The sequence below is a fragment of the Ochotona princeps genome, chromosome 31, assembly GCF_030435755.1.
Source record: "Ochotona princeps isolate mOchPri1 chromosome 31, mOchPri1.hap1, whole genome shotgun sequence".
Taxonomy (NCBI): domain Eukaryota; kingdom Metazoa; phylum Chordata; class Mammalia; order Lagomorpha; family Ochotonidae; genus Ochotona; species Ochotona princeps.
The window spans coordinates 3,884,900-3,906,964 of record NC_080862.1 but is presented as its reverse complement, the minus strand read 5'-3'; the positions used below and the strand labels follow the sequence as shown (position 1 = coordinate 3,906,964).

General features: G+C 44.3%; 1 protein-coding gene across 1 annotated transcript in view; it reads right to left on the bottom strand.

Annotated features, from left to right (window-relative positions):
• Positions 1–8,549: 8,549 nt before the first annotated feature.
• Positions 8,550–22,065, bottom strand: part of PCSK5 (proprotein convertase subtilisin/kexin type 5) — a 327,170-nt gene continuing 313,654 nt past the window's right edge. Inside the window, exons 34-38 of the mRNA XM_004591776.2 lie at positions 20,857–21,034; positions 17,839–18,056; positions 11,544–11,644; positions 10,061–10,247; positions 8,550–8,956 (exon numbers count right to left, since the gene is read on the bottom strand). Coding sequence (XP_004591833.2) covers positions 8,550–8,956; positions 10,061–10,247; positions 11,544–11,644; positions 17,839–18,056; positions 20,857–21,034 — 1,091 coding nt within the window. The remainder of the gene's footprint in view (positions 8,957–10,060; positions 10,248–11,543; positions 11,645–17,838; positions 18,057–20,856; positions 21,035–22,065) is intronic.

Here is a 22,065-nt window from a genome sequence, read left to right as displayed (position 1 = left end):
TCAGAGGTGGAGCAGCTGGGAGTCAGAGCCCCTATGGGAGGCACCATGGCGCCGGCTGCAACGTGAACGCTGTTCCAGACAGTGTATCCCATTTGTAGCTTTCATACTTAGTATGTCTGTGTGAAGTTTCCTAATACTTTGCATGTGAAAGAACTTCTGAAATGTTAACATGGAAGCAGCACACTTAGCATATTTCTTTGTTGTCGGTCACTGGACTCAATGCTCCAGGAGGCTGGTGGCCACAGCAGTGGACAGGACACCTACAGAAGGGCAAGAAAGGCTGGAAACAGGAGAGATAGTCAACTGGACGTTTTTAAGTCTTTACAGTTAAACTGAGCCCCAGTTTGCAGGTGTCTTATCTGAAAACATGGAGCAGATTACTTGAGAATTACAACTAGTGTACTGTCTACTTTTCCTTGATATAAAAAGGGAAAGTATAATCCCTAGTGTTTCCCTTTTTATTTGGATTTGGGAGAAACTCAGTGCTCACGTTCAGCCACAGTGGCTTTAATTCCCTCCAACCGTGGCTTTCAGAATGTTCTCCAGGGAACAGCGGGGCTCATGCGAGTGTCCTGGCCGACAGCAGGCAGAGGGATGTCTTTCTCTCCTCCTATGTCAGGCAGACTTCTGCCAACTGGCTCACCTGCCTAGCTTTTACACAAGGCCTCCAGGGCACTGAGAGGGTTCGCAAGTGAGGACTCGGCTTGGATCCATGGAAGATGGCCTGATACCCGCTGTGAGTCATTTGTGGGAATTTCAGCCTCCCTATAGGCCCTTGTGTGCCTTCCAAATATTTATAAGAGTTGCCCAGGGTATTGTTTAGCTCATACAAGGTTCCCATTTAAGAACAGTGTTTATATCAGAGCTGTTTTTTTGTTAACCTCTTCAATTCTAGCTCCTGAAATCAACAGGATCTAATAGTCCTGCTCAGAGTTCCGGTGTATTTTGAAACCACACGCCCCTGGCTTAGTCTGGCACAGTGTTTCCTACCACGTTTTTTTCTATGTGTTTGGTTCGGGTGTTTTATTAGTTGGGAGACAGAATGACAGACTTTCCATTTGTTAAGTTCACTCCCTAAATGGCTGTGATGGTCATGGTTGGGCCAGACCAAAGCCAGGGGCCAACAGCTCCTTCCAGGCCTTCGTGTGAGTGCAGGCTGTCACTTGCTGTTCCCAGATGTACGGGGCTGCATCACAAGCACCTAGGACCCAAAGCAGTGTTCCAGAATAGGATCTGGAGAGCAGGCAGCATGTTAACGTGCCAAAGCACAGCATGACCCTACCTTGTTCCTTTTTATACAGTCTTACAAAAGGATGGGTAGTATAAAATATTTTTGTTAGTGCAGGAGCTTAACAACATCATAGATATATTCTTTGCAGTGTTTTAAAAGTTGGACACATAATTAGCTTCGCATTGAACAGGTCTTGCGTGTCACTATACAGATTGAAGATGTGAGTGATAATATGCCCTGTATTTCATCCCCTAATCACTAGTAAATTTCAGCAGTTGTGACAGCAGGAACTTCAATGGGCTTGTGTTTATATCACTCTGTATTCTTAAAGATATCTAGTCAGATAGAATATGAAAATCGGAGTTAGACCAGCTCCAGCTGAGTAGGAATTCCTGAGCATGGATTCCAAGTCATCAGGCTATTTCCAGAGGGAAGCAGCAGTAGTCAGGATTATGTACATTGAAGACCAGGAACCCTGGGAAGTGTGGATATGAGTGAGGAAGATGCCCTTGCCCACCAGTTAACAGCTTCCGTCGGTCTCGGCAGCTGTCACCACTGCTTCGCTCTGGCCTCTAGCTGGAGTGTTTTATTCATTACGATCAAGTTAGCAGAGGTACACAGCAGACTTAGCATAGCCTCTTACCACTGAAAAATGGTCAGGTAGGCCCAACGTGATGGCTCAATTGGCTAATCCTCCCCCTCCAAGCACTGGGGTCCCATATGGGCGCTGGTTTGTGTGCCAGCTGCTCCACTTCCCATCCATCTCCCTGCTTGTGACCTAGCAAAGCAGTGGAGGGTGGCAGATCAGCCGAAGCCTTGGACAGCTTCACGCACATGGGAAACCCAGAAGAAGCTCCTAGATCATGGCTTCAGACTGGCTCAGCTCTGGGCATTGTGGCCATTGGGGGAGTGAAGCAGTGGATGGAAGATCTTTCTTTTTTTCTCTGTAAATCTTCCTTTCCAGTAAAATATTTCTGAAAAAAACTCTGAAAAATTGCCAATATGTCTTTTATTATTGTTATTATTATTATTGGAAAGTCAGATATACAGAGGGGGGGAGAGACAGACATATTTTAGGTCTCTAAGAAATGCTTTGAGTGCACTTCTGTGGCCAGCCAGGAACCCCTTTCTCCTTCAGCGTGAGGCAGGAGGTGAGGGCACAGCATCACACTTGTTTCATCTTTGCTAGTACCTTCAAAATGTGCAAGGACACGGTAAGAGGACAGAAGATGTTTCTGTTGATGGCAAGGGTTTCCACACCTACATCCTAGGCGAGTTGAGAAAGTATCTTGTAGACTTCCTCTGGTGTCTGTTTCACATTTTGATTTTAAAAAAGTTTCCAGTGAAGGAATGAGAAAGAAAACAGATGTATCCAACTGACAGGGAAGTTCCTACTGATGTCCTCCCAGCAGCCTAAGGCAACTGACAAGCCAGGAGATGTACGGGTGTGTCCTCTGAATCATCCCTCCCTCTGGCATCCCCCGTGCTCCGGCGTGGGAGGTCATGGGAGGCAAGTGTGTACGGCTCTTCCTAGGGCCCTGGCTTTCCAAAACATTGCAAAGGCTTTCAGAAAAGTGGGTTACATGCGAAGTTAATAAATGGACAGGGTGATGTACCTGCTGTGTTTGTTTTTTACCACTGCGGGGAGTGGAAATGAGGAAACAAGCAATCAAAAAGACAGATACAAGATAAGCGTTAAGTGCAGCCCACTCTGGGCCTCGGAAGAATAGAGAGCTGGTCACAGCTAAAGTCCTGTGTCAGAGCATGTGTGTGTGTCTTCTCCAGGGGCCAAGGAAAACCTTTAAACACGGCCACATTTCAGGTTTACAATACAGCTGCTGGGTATGTTTCCATAATAAAACACAAGCCCATACAAGGAGATCTCCCCCCGAGTCTGTGGAAAACACACTTTGTCTTTTAATTCCTTTTTCCTTGAATGTTTTCAAATACCCTCATATGTTATCTCATGACTTTGGCAGTACCCCATGGAGCTCAGTTACCAATTTTGGTATTTCAATGTTTTGGCCCACATGGAGCTGGAGGTAAGTGCAGAAGGTGGTGCCTTTTGACAAGCTGCTCCTTGTTTCACATGTACTGTCAAGTTGGAAGTTGCGGGGATGCAGCCCGGGGAACTCCCACAGGGCATCATGCTTAAAAGGGTCCCTGCAAAGTTCAAGGACCTGTTGCAGCCATCTTGAAATCCTTCATAATTCTTACACTAGGCCTTACAAATTATGTAGTCACATTCAATTGACCTGGTGCGTTTTCTGACAAACCAACTCCAGATGCTTGGCTAGGAACAGTGTTTGATTTCTCTCAGTCTCCCCAGTGGAAGGAGCCTGCTTGCCTGAATCGGACAAGAGGTGAACGAGGAAGTGGAGACGTGGGGCTGGACACTGACAGCTCGGGACAGACTCCTATCTGCTTCAATCCTTCATGACAAATGTCAGGAGACAAGACTCTTTAAGGCCATCACATATGTGCCCGTACGGGATGAAATTGACCTGACAGGCAAAGAACAAGCAGCTCTTCATGAAAAAGCTCGTTAAAAGTAAAAACCAATGTCCTCTTTTTTCTTAGGAAGAGAAATTATCCAGATGTTCTCCAGTTGAGCTGCAAAGAACCTTACAAAGTCAATAAAAGACTCAATATGGTGTTTGGCCAAAGGGATCATGGGGAATAAAAATTCCAGTCTCAGGCCAAGGAGGAGAGAGACATTGTTCTCACAGCACAAGCTGCAAAGATCTTGCAGGATCCCTCACAGCTCAAGGACGTAGATCAGCAAGTCCAGCTGAGAACTCGTTTGTCAATGATTCTTTGTTTAGTCACTTCCTATACCTCAGTATACTTGATTTTCTGGGTCCCCTTGTCCCAAGAACAAGTCCACATGGAAAACCGCATTTAAGCCGCCTTGATAAGCTTGATGGCTGAAAGTCCCGGACCCTGGAACGCAGGGCAAATAGACAACCCAGCAACACCAAAGCTAGTTTTTCACTTGCTTCAGCCTATGGTGTCATGCTTCTGCCTGCCACATTTACATGAGTCTGGTTTCTTCTTAAGGCTAAAGTCCAAGGGAGTGTTGCTTCTTGCAAGGTGCCGACTGGCTGGATATGCGAGGAGAAGCACCCCCAGCTGCAACACTGTCACGTGTGAGCTCAGAATGTAATTAGATTCCATAGCAGGACGCTTTGGGATGCTCAGCTGTGGGACCCCGAGCTTTGGAAAGCATCAGAACCAAGGGATTCTCCTGCCTGCCTCTCTCTTGTCCTTTATTCTCCCACAAAGTGAGTCGTAGAAACTGGAATCTCTCATTTTCAAGAAGTCACAGAACCGAGAATTCCTTGCAACCCAGACCTGGCTGCTGTGGGTTTTTGGGGGAATGAACCAAGCAGAGCTGAAAAGACAGGACTGGCTGAATCTCCCCCCCTCAGCCTCTGGGTCCTTGCCCAGCTGTGTGTCTAGCAGGTTGTCTGTGCTCATCCAAACTAAGCACAAGGTCTTTCCCCTGAGTGTTAGGGTCTCTGTTCTGGCGGCTGCTGTGTCCTATAACACTCTCACTAAAGATTTGTGTGCACTCTACTTTGACTAACCTGTCTTTATTACCTGATGAGGAGTGGAGAAACGCATCCCACCTTCCCAGCCCTCGTCCTCAGCGCGTGGCGTTGGGCAGCTAGAGGAGCGTGCCTTCATAGCTCGGCAGCTCCACAGCTCTGGCACACTCTCTGACTGTCCTCAGAGCTCTTTTTCAAACCCTGAGTTCTGAGGGCTTTTTTACCTGGATTCCATGAAAGATATTCTCAGAGTAAGACTATACCCTCCTCCTCCCCGCCTTTTGTAATGCGTTCAGTATACCTCTATGTTTTGTCTGTGGTGGTGTTAGAGCCAAATCTAACATTTTAGCTTCTCACAATTTGGGGCAACGAAGGGGTTAGAACTGTGGACTGTCCTGTGTGATGCAGGTGGAAACAAAATTGCCATTCGAAACGGATTTAGGATTCAACTGCTGTAGTTTCCTAGGCAGTGAACATCTGCGGAGGAGATGAACAGACTTCATTATAAGGGGAGCCCTTGAGTAGTATGTTTATTAAACTCATGCACCCTCAACCACAATTTTTGATCATTTCTTTAAAAAAAAAAGATTTTATGTTCTCCTGGTTCTGAAAGACCAATGTCCTGTTTATTAATCTGCTGAGAAGTGTGAAACTCCAATTCATTATCCGATTACTTCTAACCTGTCATTGGAACATACTTGCTTTTCAGAGAAGAAAGGGGTTTTTGTTGGAAAGGGCCTCGTGGGTGTGTCAGTGATTCCAGATTAAGTTTAAAGAAAAGATTAACTCTGCTTTTTCCTTCTCATGTAATCTTTCTTCACAAAATCCTACTAAAATATTAGGGCAGTAGGAAGAAAACTGGTAAGATAAAACTGCTTAGTAAAATAACATAGAAGGGGGGAGGGAACATGAGTGTGGATTGAACTACTTCTGTATATAGCAGGTGTCGTTCATATGGCATGTGCAGGTTCTTCAGAAATAACCGAATCAGAGATGCTTAGCAACTCACCCAAGAGTCCAGACGAGAAGGGTTTACAACTGCAACCCCATTTGACAGGCCATAGGTCAGTTTGAACCAGAGACTGGTCTAACACTGTTACCAGACTTTGAGGATTTGTTTTTTCCTACACACTGCTCTCAATGTCCCCACTGAAAAGTGTGTATGTGTCTAGTTTTTTTTTTTTTTGCTTTTCCTCCATGAATTATTACAACACTCATGTTCTCTTGTAGATTATAGCTATTTGTACACTTCTGTTTTTCTGTTTCACTAACTAAGCTATTATCTTCCATTTCTACAGTTTAGCTTGCATTTAAGTTTTTATTTTTTCAGGAATACACTCAAAACGATAATCCATACATATTTTTATTACTTGCTTATTATGCTATACAGCTGTTATGGTTTTTTTTTTTTTGGCAGAGTGTTTATAAGCTTACTTTTAAAGTTTTTATAAAATAGCTTTAAATTATAGAGAAAACGCACATTTTATGATGAAAGCTTTGGTTCTGTTTACACTTCCCAGTGTGGAATTGGTAAATTCATATAGAATAAAGACTTAAAAGATTATTGGTGTATTTTGCTAAATTGAGTTTCAAGAGTTTTATTAGCTATGATAGGCAGATTCCTAAAATAGTCCCCTAAGATTTCCCACCCCAATTCCAGGGACCAAAGATGATAAAAAAAATTATACCTGCCACTGTGTTATAGTAAAAAAGAAATTATCTCCAAGAGCTTAACCTAACTGCACGAACCTTACAGGGAAGCCAATGAAATAATTTGGTCTGGTCCTGCTGAGGCAACCACAGGCAAGACTCAAAATTCAATAAATCTATAGCAGGCTGCTTTTTAAAGCTGATAATTTTATATGACCATGAATAGTGTTATAAATATCCAAATGGGCCTTAGCACAAAAGCTTGCTCACGGCAAAGGTTTTTTTTTTTTTTTTTTTTAACCAGCTAGTGGTGGAAGGGAAATTTAGAAACATTTAGGAGAAAGACTTTCATGTCTCCTGCAGCTGCTGCTGCAACCAGTGGGATAAACTGTTCCTAAAAGAAGATGAGGAGAACCCTGGGATGCTTCCTTTACAGCCCAGCCTCTTCCTATTGTCCTTGAGAACAATGTAATAGCTACAGCAGTAACAGTTACTTCTAGGGCCTAAGGCAAGGCTGTCCAGGGGAGTGCCTGGGGGCATTACTTTCACTTTCTGAAAAGAGTTAGATTGTTACTGCTGTCTTTGAGCTGCCTTGGTGGATGACTTGAAATGTGAGTGTTTGAACTGCTTTCGCTTTTTTTTTTTTTAAACATTGACACGTTGCTCTATCTGGACCTGGTGCAGAGAATTCACCCCTCAGTGTCTCCTGCAGACTTCCAACTTGCTGTGTGCCCTCTGGGCTGTCCTCACCTGTCTATGCTGCCTTTGTTCTGACACTGATGCTACCATATGGTTAATCCGGTGCTATCTGCCGCATCCCTTTCACTAAACTGTTAGAGAGAAATTTCAGTCGCCTAGTCACAAGCCAGTGCATCTGCCAAATACCTGGGTTACTTGGGAAGCAATTCCCCAGATCTTCCCCAACACCTTCATTTTATCCTTGTAAGGCCCCAGAAAGAAAACTCAAGGCAGTACGCCTGGTCTTCTAACCTATCCAACTGTGAGATAATGCTGGTAAGTACAGAGTATTTCAATATGTAGCAATGGACTATGAAGACATTGGTTCATTCTGCTGCCAGGTATGGCCAACTGTTTTGTATCCACGAGTTTAACCAACTATGTATGGAAAATATTTTTAAAAGTTACTTCTATGCTGAACATGACTTTTGTTATTATTCCCTAAACAATCCAGGAGAGTAATTACTCCTCAAATTTTGACCTTGTGAAATCATCCTTAGAGTGTCTTGCCAAATTATCATATCTCATTGATGTATCATGATCAGCCTGGATCTGAAGTCTGTGCCAAGCAAGCCTTGTTACAATTCTTGAACTTTTCTGAAACCTAGACAATTGACACTTCTCATGTGTCAGTGCTGTGTACACTGATGGCATCAAAGCTTGCTTTTTCAGGTGACCAGTAAATAGAGTATTTTCTTCTTCCATGAATTCTTTTTTTTTATTTTTAAAGATTTATTTTTATTGGAAAATCAGAGATACAGAGAAGAGGAGAGACAGAGAGGAAGATCTTCTGTCTGATGATTCATTCCCTAAGCAGACGCAATGGCTGGAGCTGCACCGATCCGAAGCCAGGGCTCAGAAGTTTATTCCGGGTCTCCCATGCAGGCACAGGGTCCCAAGGCTTTGGGTCATCCTTGACTGCTTTCCCAGGCTACAAGCAGAGAGCTGGATGGGAAGGGGGGCTGCCAGGATTAGAACCGGCACCCATACGGTATCCCGGTGCTAGGCTACTGCACTGGGCCCTCTTCCATGAATTCTGAAGTAGATCTTGTTAACTCTAAACAGATCTTAGAACATCTATTTCCAGAGCCAAAAGTAGGTATATTTACTTCATCTTTATCTTGACATAGTCTACTGAAAACACCTTTGAATTTGTTCCTTGCTCTTGCACTGACAGTGGATTACAAGTGTTCATTGAGTTTAAGCCACACAAAAGACGAACAAAATCACTTCAGCATGCTTGGAGATTTGGGTTGGACTCAAGGTTAAGAAGATAAAAACGCGCACATCATCTGAATGCATGGCAAAGCAGAATCAACGGAGTCTCAGACGTTCCTGCGCGTCGAGTGGGTGGGAGTGGGGATGGCCGCGCCTGCTCTTTACTCGTAGGAGTAGCTCTCATCGTCATACTCTAGCTGATCATCCTCTTCCTCATCCAGGAGCCCGTACTTAAATTTGCGGTAGACGGTGCCATCTTGGCCCATGTACACTATGTCATCATCATCATCGTCATCGTAGTCCCGGTCCCTGTACTCAATCACCTGATCCTCTTCAAAGCTGGTGCTCTCTCCATAGCTGCTCTTATGAGGTGTGTAAGACCTGCTGGGGTCGGCCAGCTTCTCGTAGCCAGCCTTCTCTGCCGGTCGGCCCCGGCCTCGAGCTTTCTTCCAGACCACGGCAGCTGCCCCAAGCAGCAGCATCAGCATGATGGAGGAGAGGATAAACAGAGCCAGTCTAGAGCGCTGAGCTGCAGGTACCACATGGGGTCTTCGGAGGATGCATTCATCTGTTGGAGGCCAACCCCCAGGGAAGATAGCGGTGGTGGGGAGGAGGAAATGATGGGAAAGAAATGATTTGCAGAACATTAGTTTCTAAGGTACCTTAATTTTTAAAAAATCTTAAACATTTGCTTCACTGTCTGACTTCCTTAGTGCAATGCTTTTCAAAATCGTACCGCAGACACTCATTGCTTAACCATGTTCTGAGAAATGTGTGGATTGGTAATTTTGTCTTTATGAGAACACAGACTCCATTTCGCCAGGTTAAGACAGCTGCGGTGTTGCTAGGTGATAACATCGTAAGGGGTCACCATCACAGATGGGGACATTAGGGTGGGGTATAACTGTAATGTGCGAGAGCCCCAGTCCATCTGATGAAATCGATAAATCCCTTCGTAAAGGTCAGTCCAAATGCACGGGAATCCCTCAGCCTCAGACCTCAGGAGTCACTTGCCTAGTGTCCAACCTTATCAATTGGTCCTAGTTTCCTCTAGGGAAAGATTTCATTTTGGGCTTTTTTTTTTTTTAACTGCTAAATGCTTGGTTTACTGTGCGAAGTCTGATGCTTTCCCAGATGGACCCTTCTCCTCAGCTGTTTTCCAGCCTGATCCACCCAACACAAAGATTCCACCATTCAGGGGCAAGAGCAGGTAGTGTGTGGGAAACCATTGACTCCACAGCCACGAGGGGGCTTACAAATAACTTAGCCCAAACTGTTGTCCGGTAGTTGAACTAGAGTTTGGCAAGGGGAAGTGAATGGCTACATTGTCAAAGCTTTGACCTTGTTGAGTAAGCCAGACAGAATTTGAACCCAGAAGAACAGAAGAGAACAGAGGATTTGAGTACTGGAGTCATATTGCATGCAGGCGTCTAAAGACAAGCTGTGAAGATGCTTTGACAATGAACTTTGGCTTCCCAGTGACCCTGGCTGGCGGGCATGGAAGCATTATCTTTGAATCCTGACTATTTACTCAAATCACAGAGTAATGCATTATTGAGTTTTCTCTATCTTCCATCCTTCTCTGCCTCTGCCCTGTCAGCCTCTTGGAGACATATTCTCTGCCCTCTGCCCGCCCTCTGCCCGCCCTCTGCCCTCTGCCCTCTGCCCTCACCTGTGGTGTCCTGGCACTCGCAGCAATCGTGGGCATCAGTGGGGTGAGAGGCATCACAGCACCGGAGGCAGCGGTTGTCATCCATGTTCAGAACCAGGTTGGCAGGACACGTGGTGCAGTTCATGGTGCCAGGCCCCTTGCATTCTATGCAGCTCTCATGACATTGTGCACAGGTGAAGTTCTCTCCCTGTTAAGAACAATTGGGAAGTTTCCTTTTGAGCTGCAGGAATGAGTGAGGCATTAGAGATTCCAAATAGGAATCTTGTCTCCCCAAAAGGAAGGTATGTGAGGGACTGCAGAGGGATGGTGCATTCTGGGTCTACTTGAATTACTAGGTGAAAGATAGAACAACTGTGTCAATGAATCGCACCATCCCTGGGCCATGACTTGGGTCTGTAGGTAGCAGTGTGAAAGGTCGGGTGTCCACATCCAGTAGCTCATGCGCTGAAGGGAAGCTCAGGTTAAGAACCAGTGCTGTTTGGCCCACACTGTGTTGACTTGTACAGTTGGAAACATTTTGCTTTCAAAGCTAGCATGGTGGTGTATGTAGAGCTGTCGCCTGCAAGGGTAAGCATCCAATATGGGTTCCACGATGGAGTCCCGGCTGCTTCCCTTCTGATCCAGCTCTCTGCTAAAGTGCCTGGGAAAGCAGCGGAAGATGGCCTGAATCCTTGGGCCCAAGCATCTATGTGGGTGTCCTGGATGAAACTTCTGTCCTGGCTTTCGCCTGGTCCATCCCTAATCATTGTGGCCATTTGGGGAGAGAACCAGCAGGTAGAAGATCACTCAATAGTCTCTCTCTCTCTCTCTCTCTCTCTCTAACTCTGCCTTTCAAATAAACAAAGAGATCCTAAAATATTTACCTTCATTTCCTACTCTCCCAAAGTGGCACATTTCCCATATAAGTCAGTTTTTAATTTATCTTTAAAAAGAGGAAGACTTACCATGACGAAATTCATCCCTCCCACATGGCAGTGTCACAGAGTTACGTGGACATGATCCCTTTGGTACCCTCCTATTTGAAACAACCCCTAACACTGGCTGTTATGTCACCAACACACAGGTGACCCACCCACTTGCACTTTTCATCTAGCCTGTGTTTGACTTGGTCTGATCTTTGTGTGAGTTATCTGCTTGGCTTCCGTGATTATTTGGGTCTTGTGGTTCTGCCCCGGAATGATTTAAGCTCTGACTGAGCACACAGTTCAGATAAATGTCTTTGCAAACAGAGGGGAAGAAAGTGGGTTTCCTTGGGCACATAGAAACATTGGGTTAGGGAAGACACCTTCCTATTTTATGTCTGAAACTTTGGAAGTAAGATATGACACAAAAAGAATAAGAAATGAAGTGTAAGATATAGAAACATAAGATATAGAAATGCATATTTACATTATATTTCTCTATCTCACTTAAGCTATGGTAATGTAGGAATTTTAGGACATTTTGATTGCCCAAGATGATATGTAGGAACTCAACCCAATACCTCTCCCACTCTGTATTTCCCAACAAGGCAGTCTGAGGTGCAGATTCCTCTCATGAGGTGGTAATTCCACACACAGGACAAGCAGCTGGAGACTCCTTTTCCTAAAAGAAAAAAAAAATCGAGTATAAATTGTGAGATTGACTTCCGAAAGTTCAATTTCTGTGTTGATTCCAGAACATTTAGGAGCAAGGAATATGTCAGGTGAATTGAAGCAGGAAGGGAAGTTGATGGAGAATGTGGAAAAGAAGGACACACGGCAGGGTGCAGACAGAGATTATCCACTAGTTTCTTCTATGCAGATTCTTAGTAGGAAGGAGAGAAACAGTGATGACAGATACTTAAGAGCAACAAGAAAAAAGATTTTCAGGGACTGAACAATTTTGTAGAGTGTTTCTAAAACCATGGCTTTTGTTTCTATTTTATTACTTAGCTAATGTAGAGAGTAATGTTACCTGATGTGGAGGGTCCCGATTTTCGGTGGTTATAAAGATTAGGAATGCGATCTCCAACTGAGAAACAAACCCAGACTTAGAACTTAAAAATGAGAGCTAAGTCACACAGCAGGACATTTACACTTGTCCTATTAAGGATGGTTTTTAGAAGTTGAAATATGACAGTGAACTTCACAGAAGCAGGGAGTAGGAGGCCAGTCAGAATGAGCTGAGCTACATTGTCTGTAACTTTGGAAGTAAGATAAGGTCTTAGGCAAAGCCAAGAGGCACAGCCTGTCAACTTTGGCTCTATTTCTATCTCCTACATTGACTTATTGTAAAACCTGCACACTTTGGGAACACACAGTCCTTTCCAAAAGGCAGTTAGCCAATTTCCAGAATGTTTTCAATTGTTCTAAAATTTAACACTCTATGTATCATTGCTTCTAAAGATCCACAGGACTCTTGGGGCTCAAAGCAGATATTTTGGTATCTTCTTGTAATTCAGGAGGGCTCACCATCCGCCCTCCCTCCAGCTGACACACAGGATAAATTCAAACAAGAGCAGAGCCGCACCTCAGGCCAAGCTGCACTGTGATCTCAGAATTTCTCCAAATGCCACAAAGATCTTCAAAGGCTGGTTTGGTCCTGCTTTAATGGACTCCTGTTAAGAGGCATTAGCTACCTTAATTATGGTTACCTGGTAGTAGGAATTAGGGTTTTCAGAATTTAGCCTATCAAAGTTTATTATTTTATTTGGCAACCCTCACTGGTATGCAGGTACCATAACAGTGAGGGTGGTTTCACAGATAAAAATCAACTCTCCCCAAGAACCTTATAGAAAACTGATATTTACCAGCGCATGGCCAATGACAATGCCACTTCGCAACAGTTCCATCTGCACTCAGTTCACGTGTTCTCTCATTTGTTATCTCATTCTGGTTAGACATTTGGAACAGCAAACATACGTGTCTTTTTTTATTTCAGAGATCACATATTAAAAACTTTGCTTGGAACGTCATTTTCTTCCATGGGTTGAGCCAATTGTGGATGACCAATGGCAATGTTTCTTGCCACCACTTCTAACCCACCACCCAATACATGTATTCTCTAATTTGTTTTCTTATTCTGGCTACAAGTTTTAGAGTGGCAACCATATGTGTCACTGGAAAGGAAAAAAATATTAATGATTACAGGGTACAGTCTGTCTGGAAGGCTACATTTCATAGTGAAGTCAGTTGTCCAACAGTGGGAACCGCCATGTGGCAGGATCTTTCTGTTAATAGATTTAGGGGCTGCCTGGAAATGATGAGGAGATAAGCAGCAGGGTATTAATTGTGACTCTAAGCCCCATCTATTGCTACAGTTGGATATTCTCTGCCCTGATCAGTTTACATAAGCTTTAACCCAAGAATTCATCCGAAGGAGATAATTAATACTAAAATATCATTTCAAACTATGGCTCTAGATTATCATATACTGACCAGGGCAGTAGCTACTAGCCCCACGTGGTTATTGAACCCTTGAAATCTATTTGGCCTGACTTGAGCTGTACATCATATGGAAAATAAATATTGGATTTTAAAGACAAAGCAAGGAGAGAATATACAGTATCTCAATTTTTATGTTGATTACATATTGAAGTGGTAAAATTTTGGGCATAGCAAATAAAATGTATTATTCAAATTAATTATAGTTGTTTACTTCTTAATGTGACTTCTGCACAATTTTAAGTTGCATGAATAGCTTGTGCTTGATTTTCTGTTAGACAATAGTAGTATATATCTAAGTTACAATTATAGCACATTAAACTAACTTGGGTTTCAGGGACCTTGACATGAGGACAATATCTGGACTATACGTCGGGTCAGATAGTTGTTAAATAAACAGCGGATGAAGGAATGCATGGGGTTCTAAGGGAACAGAGCATGTAAGTGCTAGGAAAGGCATCCTAAAGGAACGCTGACTGTAGTGGATTAGAAAGAGGCACTCAGCAGAAGCAGCCTGTGGAAAATATTGTCCAGAGAGGGCGATAGGGCAATGCTGATTTACTTTCTCTATAATTAACAATGCCTGAGTTGGGGAAAGGGAGAAGAGGTGGGGAGAGAAGACACTGAATGTACAAGGCATCCCACAATGGATTGGGTTAATTGCGTGCCCTGAAATCAGTGAAGAGCTGTTTGCCGCAGAGTGAATTCACGATGGTGCCTGTTGTGTACAATGATCACAATGAGTGTGATGGAGGACTAAGGGGTCACGGCTGGCTCTCACTGGCGACAGGAAGATGGGTTGAATTGGCAAATAAACTCAGCAATGAGAAAACAATACTGGCAGGGACAAGAGACAGAAGCTCAAGCAATGGAAGATGAAGCTAGAAGATATTTAAGAAGCTTTTTTTGTTGTATGCAGAGACAAATTGAATGTGGGGTTTGAGAGGGTGGAGCAGAGGAAAATTCTCGGGTTATTGTCTTGGACCACTGAGTTGGGAGCAAAGCTATTCATCAAAATAGAAAGTACAGGAAAAAATTGTCAGGAGAATCAGGGCAAGAGACGGGTATTTGGACATCGAGACATAAGCGATAATAGATGTCACTTTCAATTTGGAGATGGAGTGTATTTGCTACCTAAATGTATGTTGGCACCACATGAGAAGTTATTTTTAAATCTCATCAACAGTGCTCAGGAAGTCAGCTCAGTACTCTGACAGCAAAGGTGACTGAAGGTCTTTTCCCAGGTGGGAAAACAAACAATCTCTCTTCTTGTCATGAGTCCTTGGTCTTTCTACGGGGCCAGTGCACTGCTCCAAGAAGAGTCATTTTGGAAAGAAAATGAAACAAGTGAGAAGGAGGCTTTGCTAGACTGGCTTTCGTATGTTTCATCCAAAAATCTCAAGTGTATGCCTCAGTCAATGGTCTGAAACACAACTCCTGGCATTCAGACCAACAGGAAGGAACTGGGCGATAATTTAGGGCATACTCTTCTTAGAAGCAGTGTGAGTTCAGATTTTATCGGCTGCATTTGTTCCAAGCATGCTGAAATAGTAAAATAGATACAAAAAGATAAATGGGCTAAAACACAAGATGCAGTGTCCTTGGATCAGAAAGGGAATATAAATGCATAATGGTAATAAGGTTCCTGTCTCCCACCTGTCCTACTCCAGGATAGAAGCAGGCAATTGAGCATGAGTTTAATTCTTCTGCTCTTACAGGAACCAAAAGTAATTCATGTGAGTCAGGCCCCAAATTCAGGCATGGAGTTGAAAGCAGCAGTTAGGGTGAGTCTGCCTCCACAGGGTTCACCTTCTGACAAGAAACTTTTGGGAGCTGCTGACTGCACTGCTGATGGGGGTGTCCTCATCAGTGTGACCCCTAGGAATAATGGGACTGCTGCCCTGGACTGTTTCAGGATGGAGGCGGGAATTGAATTAATTTCTAGACCAGATGATGCAGTGACAAAAGGAACAGACAGAGGGAGTAAAGAATGAAAACGGAAATCTTCCATTTATATTGAATTTAAGACCGATACTCCAAGGAATATTGATAAAAATGGAGGCTAGAGCCCGGAATGCTAGCCTTGTGACTAAAGCCCTCATCTTGCATGTGCCAGGATCCCGTATGGGCACTGGTTCATATCTTTGCTGCTCCACTTCCCATCCAGCTCCCTGCTTGTGGCCTAGGAAAGCAGTAGAGGATGGCCCAAAGCCTTGGTACCCTGTACCCACATGGGAAACCAGGAAAAAGCTCCTGGCTTTTCGCAATAGTTTAGCTTCTGCTGTTGTGGCCCCTCGGGGAGTAAAGCAGCAGATGGAAGATCATAATCCAACATAATTTAACTTATGGCAATCTGATAGAACTTGTTTGCTTGTAAGCATTCATTCCCTCCTTCAGCTAACACCCATGAGCACTTGGCTCCATGTTGCATGCTTGTTTAGGAACAGCAGACACGACAAAATGAATGTAGAGTAACCTTTTCCCTTGAGGTTCTCACACTTAGCAGAAGAGATGGACATGTTTAATGAAAATGTCAATGTGGGACTGGTGTGGCAGCACACTGAGTTGAGGCACGGTGTGAGCTGCTGTCACACCAACGTTTCGGTTGCACAATTACTGATACAGCTTCCAGTTAATGGAGAGCCGTGAATGACTCAACTGACAGGGTGCTGGGTAGCCATGTGGGAGACCCACATGAGTTCCAGGCTCCCAGTTTCAGCCCAACCCAGTCCTGGCTGTGGTGAAGCAGAAAATTGAAGATTCTCTCTCTCTCTCTCTCTCCTGGTCTTTTGAAGAAACAAATGGATCTTTTAAAAATGTAAAAAGGTTCTATGCTAACATGGAGTATTTTAGAATCAAGAATGAGGAAGAACATTTATGGGATGGCAAGGACGGTGCCTCTACTCGGAGAGTTTCACAGCACTGTTTTTCAGGAAGAGGAAAGAAAAGACGGAGGCATGATGTTTGACGTACTTGGTGGCGACGCAACGGTTCTCAGAAATTTCTAAGTGGTTGTAGAATGCATAAAAGAAAAAGTAAGACATACATTAACGTGACTGACTGGGGAAAGGTTTTAATCACTTGTACCATATAGAATGGAGAGATGTAACATATTCTTAAATATGATGACTTGGTATCACAAAGATGGTTTTTCCTAGAAAACAAATTCAATATAACACGAATCAGTAGTCAAAGGATATTTATAGGAGAATTTCCTGATCATAAAATTTACATAAAATAAAGATGAAGGAGGCAGGTGTCTGATACAGCAGTGGAGATGCTGCTTGGGATAAGGGCACTCTGAGCGGAGTGATTGGGATTGATTCCCGGATCTGCTCCACATGCCTGCTCCCTGCTAGGATCCTGCCACAGACCCTGAGTAGCTCGACTCCTGAAATGCGTTTAGGAGATCAAGACTGAATTCTTGGCCCTTGGCTTTGGCCTGGTTCAGCCTGTTGGTACCATGTGGGGCATGAACCCGGCGATGGTAGATTTCTCTCTTTCCCTCTCTGAACGTCTTTCTATCTTTCAAACGGATGTTTTAAAAATTTCAGAGAAAAGAACTAGGGATAACCAAAATAATTTTGAAAATTACAAGAACATGCCTATCAGTTTCTCGTGTTTTTCTAGAACATTTTAACCATTTAATTGTTACAGGAGCATTTATTTCTTAAATATGGAGAACAATCACCTTCTCAGGGCAGGTTACAGAGTAAATGAACACATGTGAATTCTAGAATACTCACATGCCATTTGTGTTCAGGATGGGAGAGGAGTGATTGACAGCTACTGCAAAACATGTGGTGGGAGATCTGAGGAGGAAAAGGATGCTGGAGGAGAAAGAGATCTAACTAGAGCGATGCTTAGCAGGGAGAACTGACACACCCTGAGGTTTGGCTTAGCTGGGGGTGGGTGGGTTGGGAGGGCGGCAAGAAAAGAGTCCTGGGAACATGCACGACTTAAAACGCAAGTTAAAACACGGGGCCATCACAACTTAAAATCCCAACTGATTTTAAGTATCTCTGTAACCACCAACGAGTTATCCAGGAGTGGATTCGGGAGAATATGAGCCAGACATTTTCTCTGCTGTGAAATTCAACGGGTAGAGAAGATGAAATGGGTAAACACTTCCCGGAGATGATGCCGGTAATGTGGCTTTTGTAGAAAGTGGGAAGATGTGTGAGGGGCAGCAGGATGTGGTGGGAGCAACACCCACTAGGAGGAGGATGCTGAAGCTACGAGCAAACAGCAGCCACTAATGCTTGAGCACAAAGTTGAGAAAATCCCAAAGATGGGGGCGGGGAAGGGAGCGGGGCGGGGGGCAAAGCAAGATGGAAACGTTCTTGATTTGTCCATTGACACAGCCGTTCTCACCTTTGCACGTATCACACGTTGGGTGGCACCTTTCACAGGTCTGTGTGGTTTGCTCTCCGTAGTAATGTCTAGGGCAAGTGCGTTGACACTCTCCTTTGGAACGGAGCAGATAGAAAAACTTATCGCAAGACAGGCAGTCTGTGGGCTGCGGGCCCCGGCATGTCCTGCAGTTTTTGTTGCACCTCTCACACTGGCCTGTGGCTTTGTCTCCGTAGTATCTGAAAGCAAGGAGGGGAAGATTATTGCTAGATGGTGGACTAGCTCCAGAACCTCCAAAATCCACAGATGTTGACATTCCTTATGTAAAATGACACCCACAGATTGAAAATAGTTTCTAGATTACTTTTAGTAATTAATTCAATGTAAATGTTATGAAAATATTTTTTGTTGTTTTTCTGCCTTGGGATTAATCACAAGAAAAAAGTTTGCATACTTGTATGTTCAGCACTGATGCAATTCTTTTGTTGTTGTTGATGGTGGTGTGGGGCTGGAGAACATTTGAAATTCTTGGTTTCATGTGAAACCAGTGAGCAGGAAGGTCAATTTAGTAAGGTTTGTTGCCGACTCGGGTGTAGTAGAAAAAGCATGGTTAATAAGACAGGGTTAACTTATTAACTGGGTGACTTTACCCTCAGTACTTAACTCATTAACTTCGTTATTATTATACGGAAGAATCCAATGGTTCTGTTTTAATTTTTTAATCACTGACTTAGGCATTGTATTTACTTCCTCATCATTTGCGTGGATTAACATTTACGAAAATACTTGGCCCTTACCCTTACCTTGTACCTAAGCTCCCATTGTAACTTTGGCCTGAAAGAATCTCCTCTGAGGGTAAACACCCCAAAGTTATGTGTGTTGAAACCGGGCACAGAGAATTAAACACACAGGAAAGAAATGGACCATCACAGGCTTATGCAACGCGGGTGGAACATTGATTCCACTAAACAATGATCATCCGTTTAAACCTCCTTAAAAGCCCTCCAAACATCCACACACCCTGGATGAATGGCATTCTTATTTCCATGGCCTTTATTCTATTCAGGTGGCAGCATTATTGCTGCCACACACCCCCCCCACACACACCCTTTTGGGCTTGAGATTACATATTGATTATTTCCGTGGGATGCAGTCACATGTTAGAGTGAATCAGGCAGGTAACCTGGCTCCCGCCTCAGGCTGACGGGACCCTCTCTTCAGTGGACTGTGCGGCTGAGGGTTTTGAAAGCTGCTCTCTGTGTAGCGTGTTGCAGTAACATGTGGGAATCAGAGAGGTACTGCAAGAACAGGACTTTTAATTCTCTTGGGAGAGACATGAGAGTAAGTTCTTGAAAGTCAAAGACTTCATCTTTCCCAGCTTTTATTTATTTATTTTTTTTAAGATTCATTTGTTTGAAAGGCAGAGAAATAGGAGAAAGAGTTACGTACAGGGAAGTCTTCTCTCCCCTGGAGTGTTCCCCAAACAACCACAAAGGCCAATTCCGGGCAAAGCTGAGGCCAAGAATCAGGAACTCCACCCAGATGTCCCACACAGGTGCCATGGACCCCAGTATTTGGACCGCCATTCACGACTTCTTCCCAGACACATTGGCAGGGAGCTGGCTTGGAAGTGGAGCAGCTAGGATCTAAACCAGCACTCTGATAAAAGATGCCAGAATCATAAACTGAGAGTTCACTTCCTGCACTACAATGCCAATCCCTTACATTTTAAATGAAATGATTTATTTATTTGAGATACAAGACGTGTGTGTGTGTGTGTGTGAGAGGGAGAGAGAGAGAGAGAGAGGGAGAGAGAGAGAGAGGGATTGAGTTTGAGTTCCATTTGCTAAGTTACCTCCCAAATGCCTGCCAAGACCAGTGTTGTGAACTTAACCCAGGTTTCCTAAGTGGGTGGCAGGGAGCCAACTGGTTGAATAATCACCCCCAGTGCCTCCCAGGGTCTGCATGACAAGGAAGCTGGAGGCAGAATGAAGCTGGGTGTCAAACCTAGGCACTTCAATAGGTGATGTGGGTGCCTTAGCTGATGGTGTCATAACCACTAGCTCAGATGCCCACCCCTGCTTTACCAGTCTTTTTTATACATACTGGGTTCTCTTCATTAAATGTGCGCTGAGTCACAGAGTGAATGAATGAAGTAAGTAAAAATGTAGGACTGTTTAGTACAGAAATGGAGAAACAAGCAGTGATTGCTCTGGAACTGAGGGAAAGAGATGTGCTGGTTTCAGAGAAGGCATTTGGAGAAGGCCCAATGTTACAAGGCATTTTGATTCATGTCTGGAAACAACAGCAACAACAACTAGTTTTCTGGTTACTCTTTGGGAAGGAGGAGTGAGCAACAGGCCTGCAACTGACCCTCCTCTTTGCTGGGGATGCCCAGGAGAAACAAGCATGGCCCAGTCAAATCTTCACCCTCTTCTAGATAAGTCAGTAACTAGACCTTCTGACAAACGGAGGCGTAACAGGATCTTCACCTGTGAGATGCTGTTGGGATGCTGCACCAAGTAAGTCTAGGCTTTTTATGGTAACTAAACCTGCCCTGTGGTTTTACGGCGGGGAGCATGACGAGTTGAGGATTCAGTGGTGTCAATGGAGATGTTAGTGGAATCATCCTCATTTGGGAAATCAGCGTCGCTCCCACACTGCTTACCCTCGCGTATCCCATCTGCAGCAGAACAAATCTAAAAGCGGAATGAGGACCTCTGTGAGTGACCCTGGACCACCCTGAGGGATGCAGGAAGGGCGCTTTGCTTCTGAGTTGTGTTTGCCGAGTTCTTAGGACTCACAGGTGAGGTTGCCCCTGGGTGATGGCCAGTCTGACCACTGGACTCTGCATCATCTTAGAGGCCCCTCTACTTGTCCTCCTGCTCTTCCATCACTGCCAAATGGCTCATCATTTTCCCTCTCTGTGCAGCTTCACCCTGGTGCTATGTGCTTTGAGTCTTGCTTTGCCCACCTGTGTAATGGGCTGATATTGGGATGGCTGTGCAATCTGGTGGTGCAATGCGTTTGGCCCCTTACCCTTCCCGGCACTCGAGTAGGCACTCCTTTCCCAGCTGCAGCCAGCCCGGTCGGCAGGAGCGGCACTGCGTGCTGTGCCTTCCTTCACATGTCCTGCAAGAGCTGTGGCAGGGGATGCATTGGTGGCTGTCCTCATCGGCGAAGTAGCCCTCCGGACAGTCCTTCACACAAGTTGTGTCTGTGAAGGTAGGAGAAGAGTGTGTGACAAGGAGCATGCTGTAGGATTCCCATATTGCTGCTACTTTCTTTCCACTGGGTCACCATGTGGGAGGAGGGGGAGTGTGCAGGAAGAGAGGCCAGGTCACCATGGGCTAATGATATAGCTCAGATCTAAGAAAGAGAAATGACCATAAAACTTGGTGTGCAGAGGAAGTAGAGGTCAGAGTGGACTGGCCATACTGGGATGAAAATGTGTCGATCAGCAGATACTAACTTAGGGAAATTTTGGTTAGCAGCTGAGTATATCCCCACGTGACTTTTTTAGTTATAAGGGAACCAACAGTAATCATATAGTAAAGAAATTGATCAGATGATCCACATTGATGCACCAAGCAGAGGCTAGTGGATATTACACACCAACATAAATGATTCTCAGAGGACATGAGCTCACCTAGTAAGTGTCCTGGTTAAAAATGAACCAATGCTTTCCACCTGCTCTTGGAAACACTTCACACCAATCTGGGAGGAAAGATTATTCTTAAAGCATAAATACACTCAGGGAGTAAGTCCAAGGCAATGCTCCAGATTAAAGAAGCAAGGAAGACGTTGGAAACCAAATGCGATGCCTGACTCTAGTTCAAATCTTTTTCTAAAGTGGAATGAACTTTTCATACAGCCAGTACATCAAAATACGTGAACATTTCCAGAGTTGGCATTGTCCTGTGGTTACAGAAGAGCAAATCTTTATTCTTAGGCAATATGTACTAAAATATTTGTGCGCAGGAGAACACGATGTATGAAAATTATCTTCCAACGGTTCAGAAAAAAAGATCAGTGCAAACAATGCACATTTTCACAGCGAGAGGAGAGGAGCATGAAATGATGCAGCAGTGTGTGAAATGGGTAAAGGCCCTATGTATGCTATTCTTTTGTGTTGTTTTCACTCTTGCATTTTTTTCTTTGGGTTTGACCATTTCCCCACTCACAAAACAAGACATTAAACAGAAAGAAGTCTGCGTGGGCCAGTCCTTGTGCAAGGTGGCTGCACAG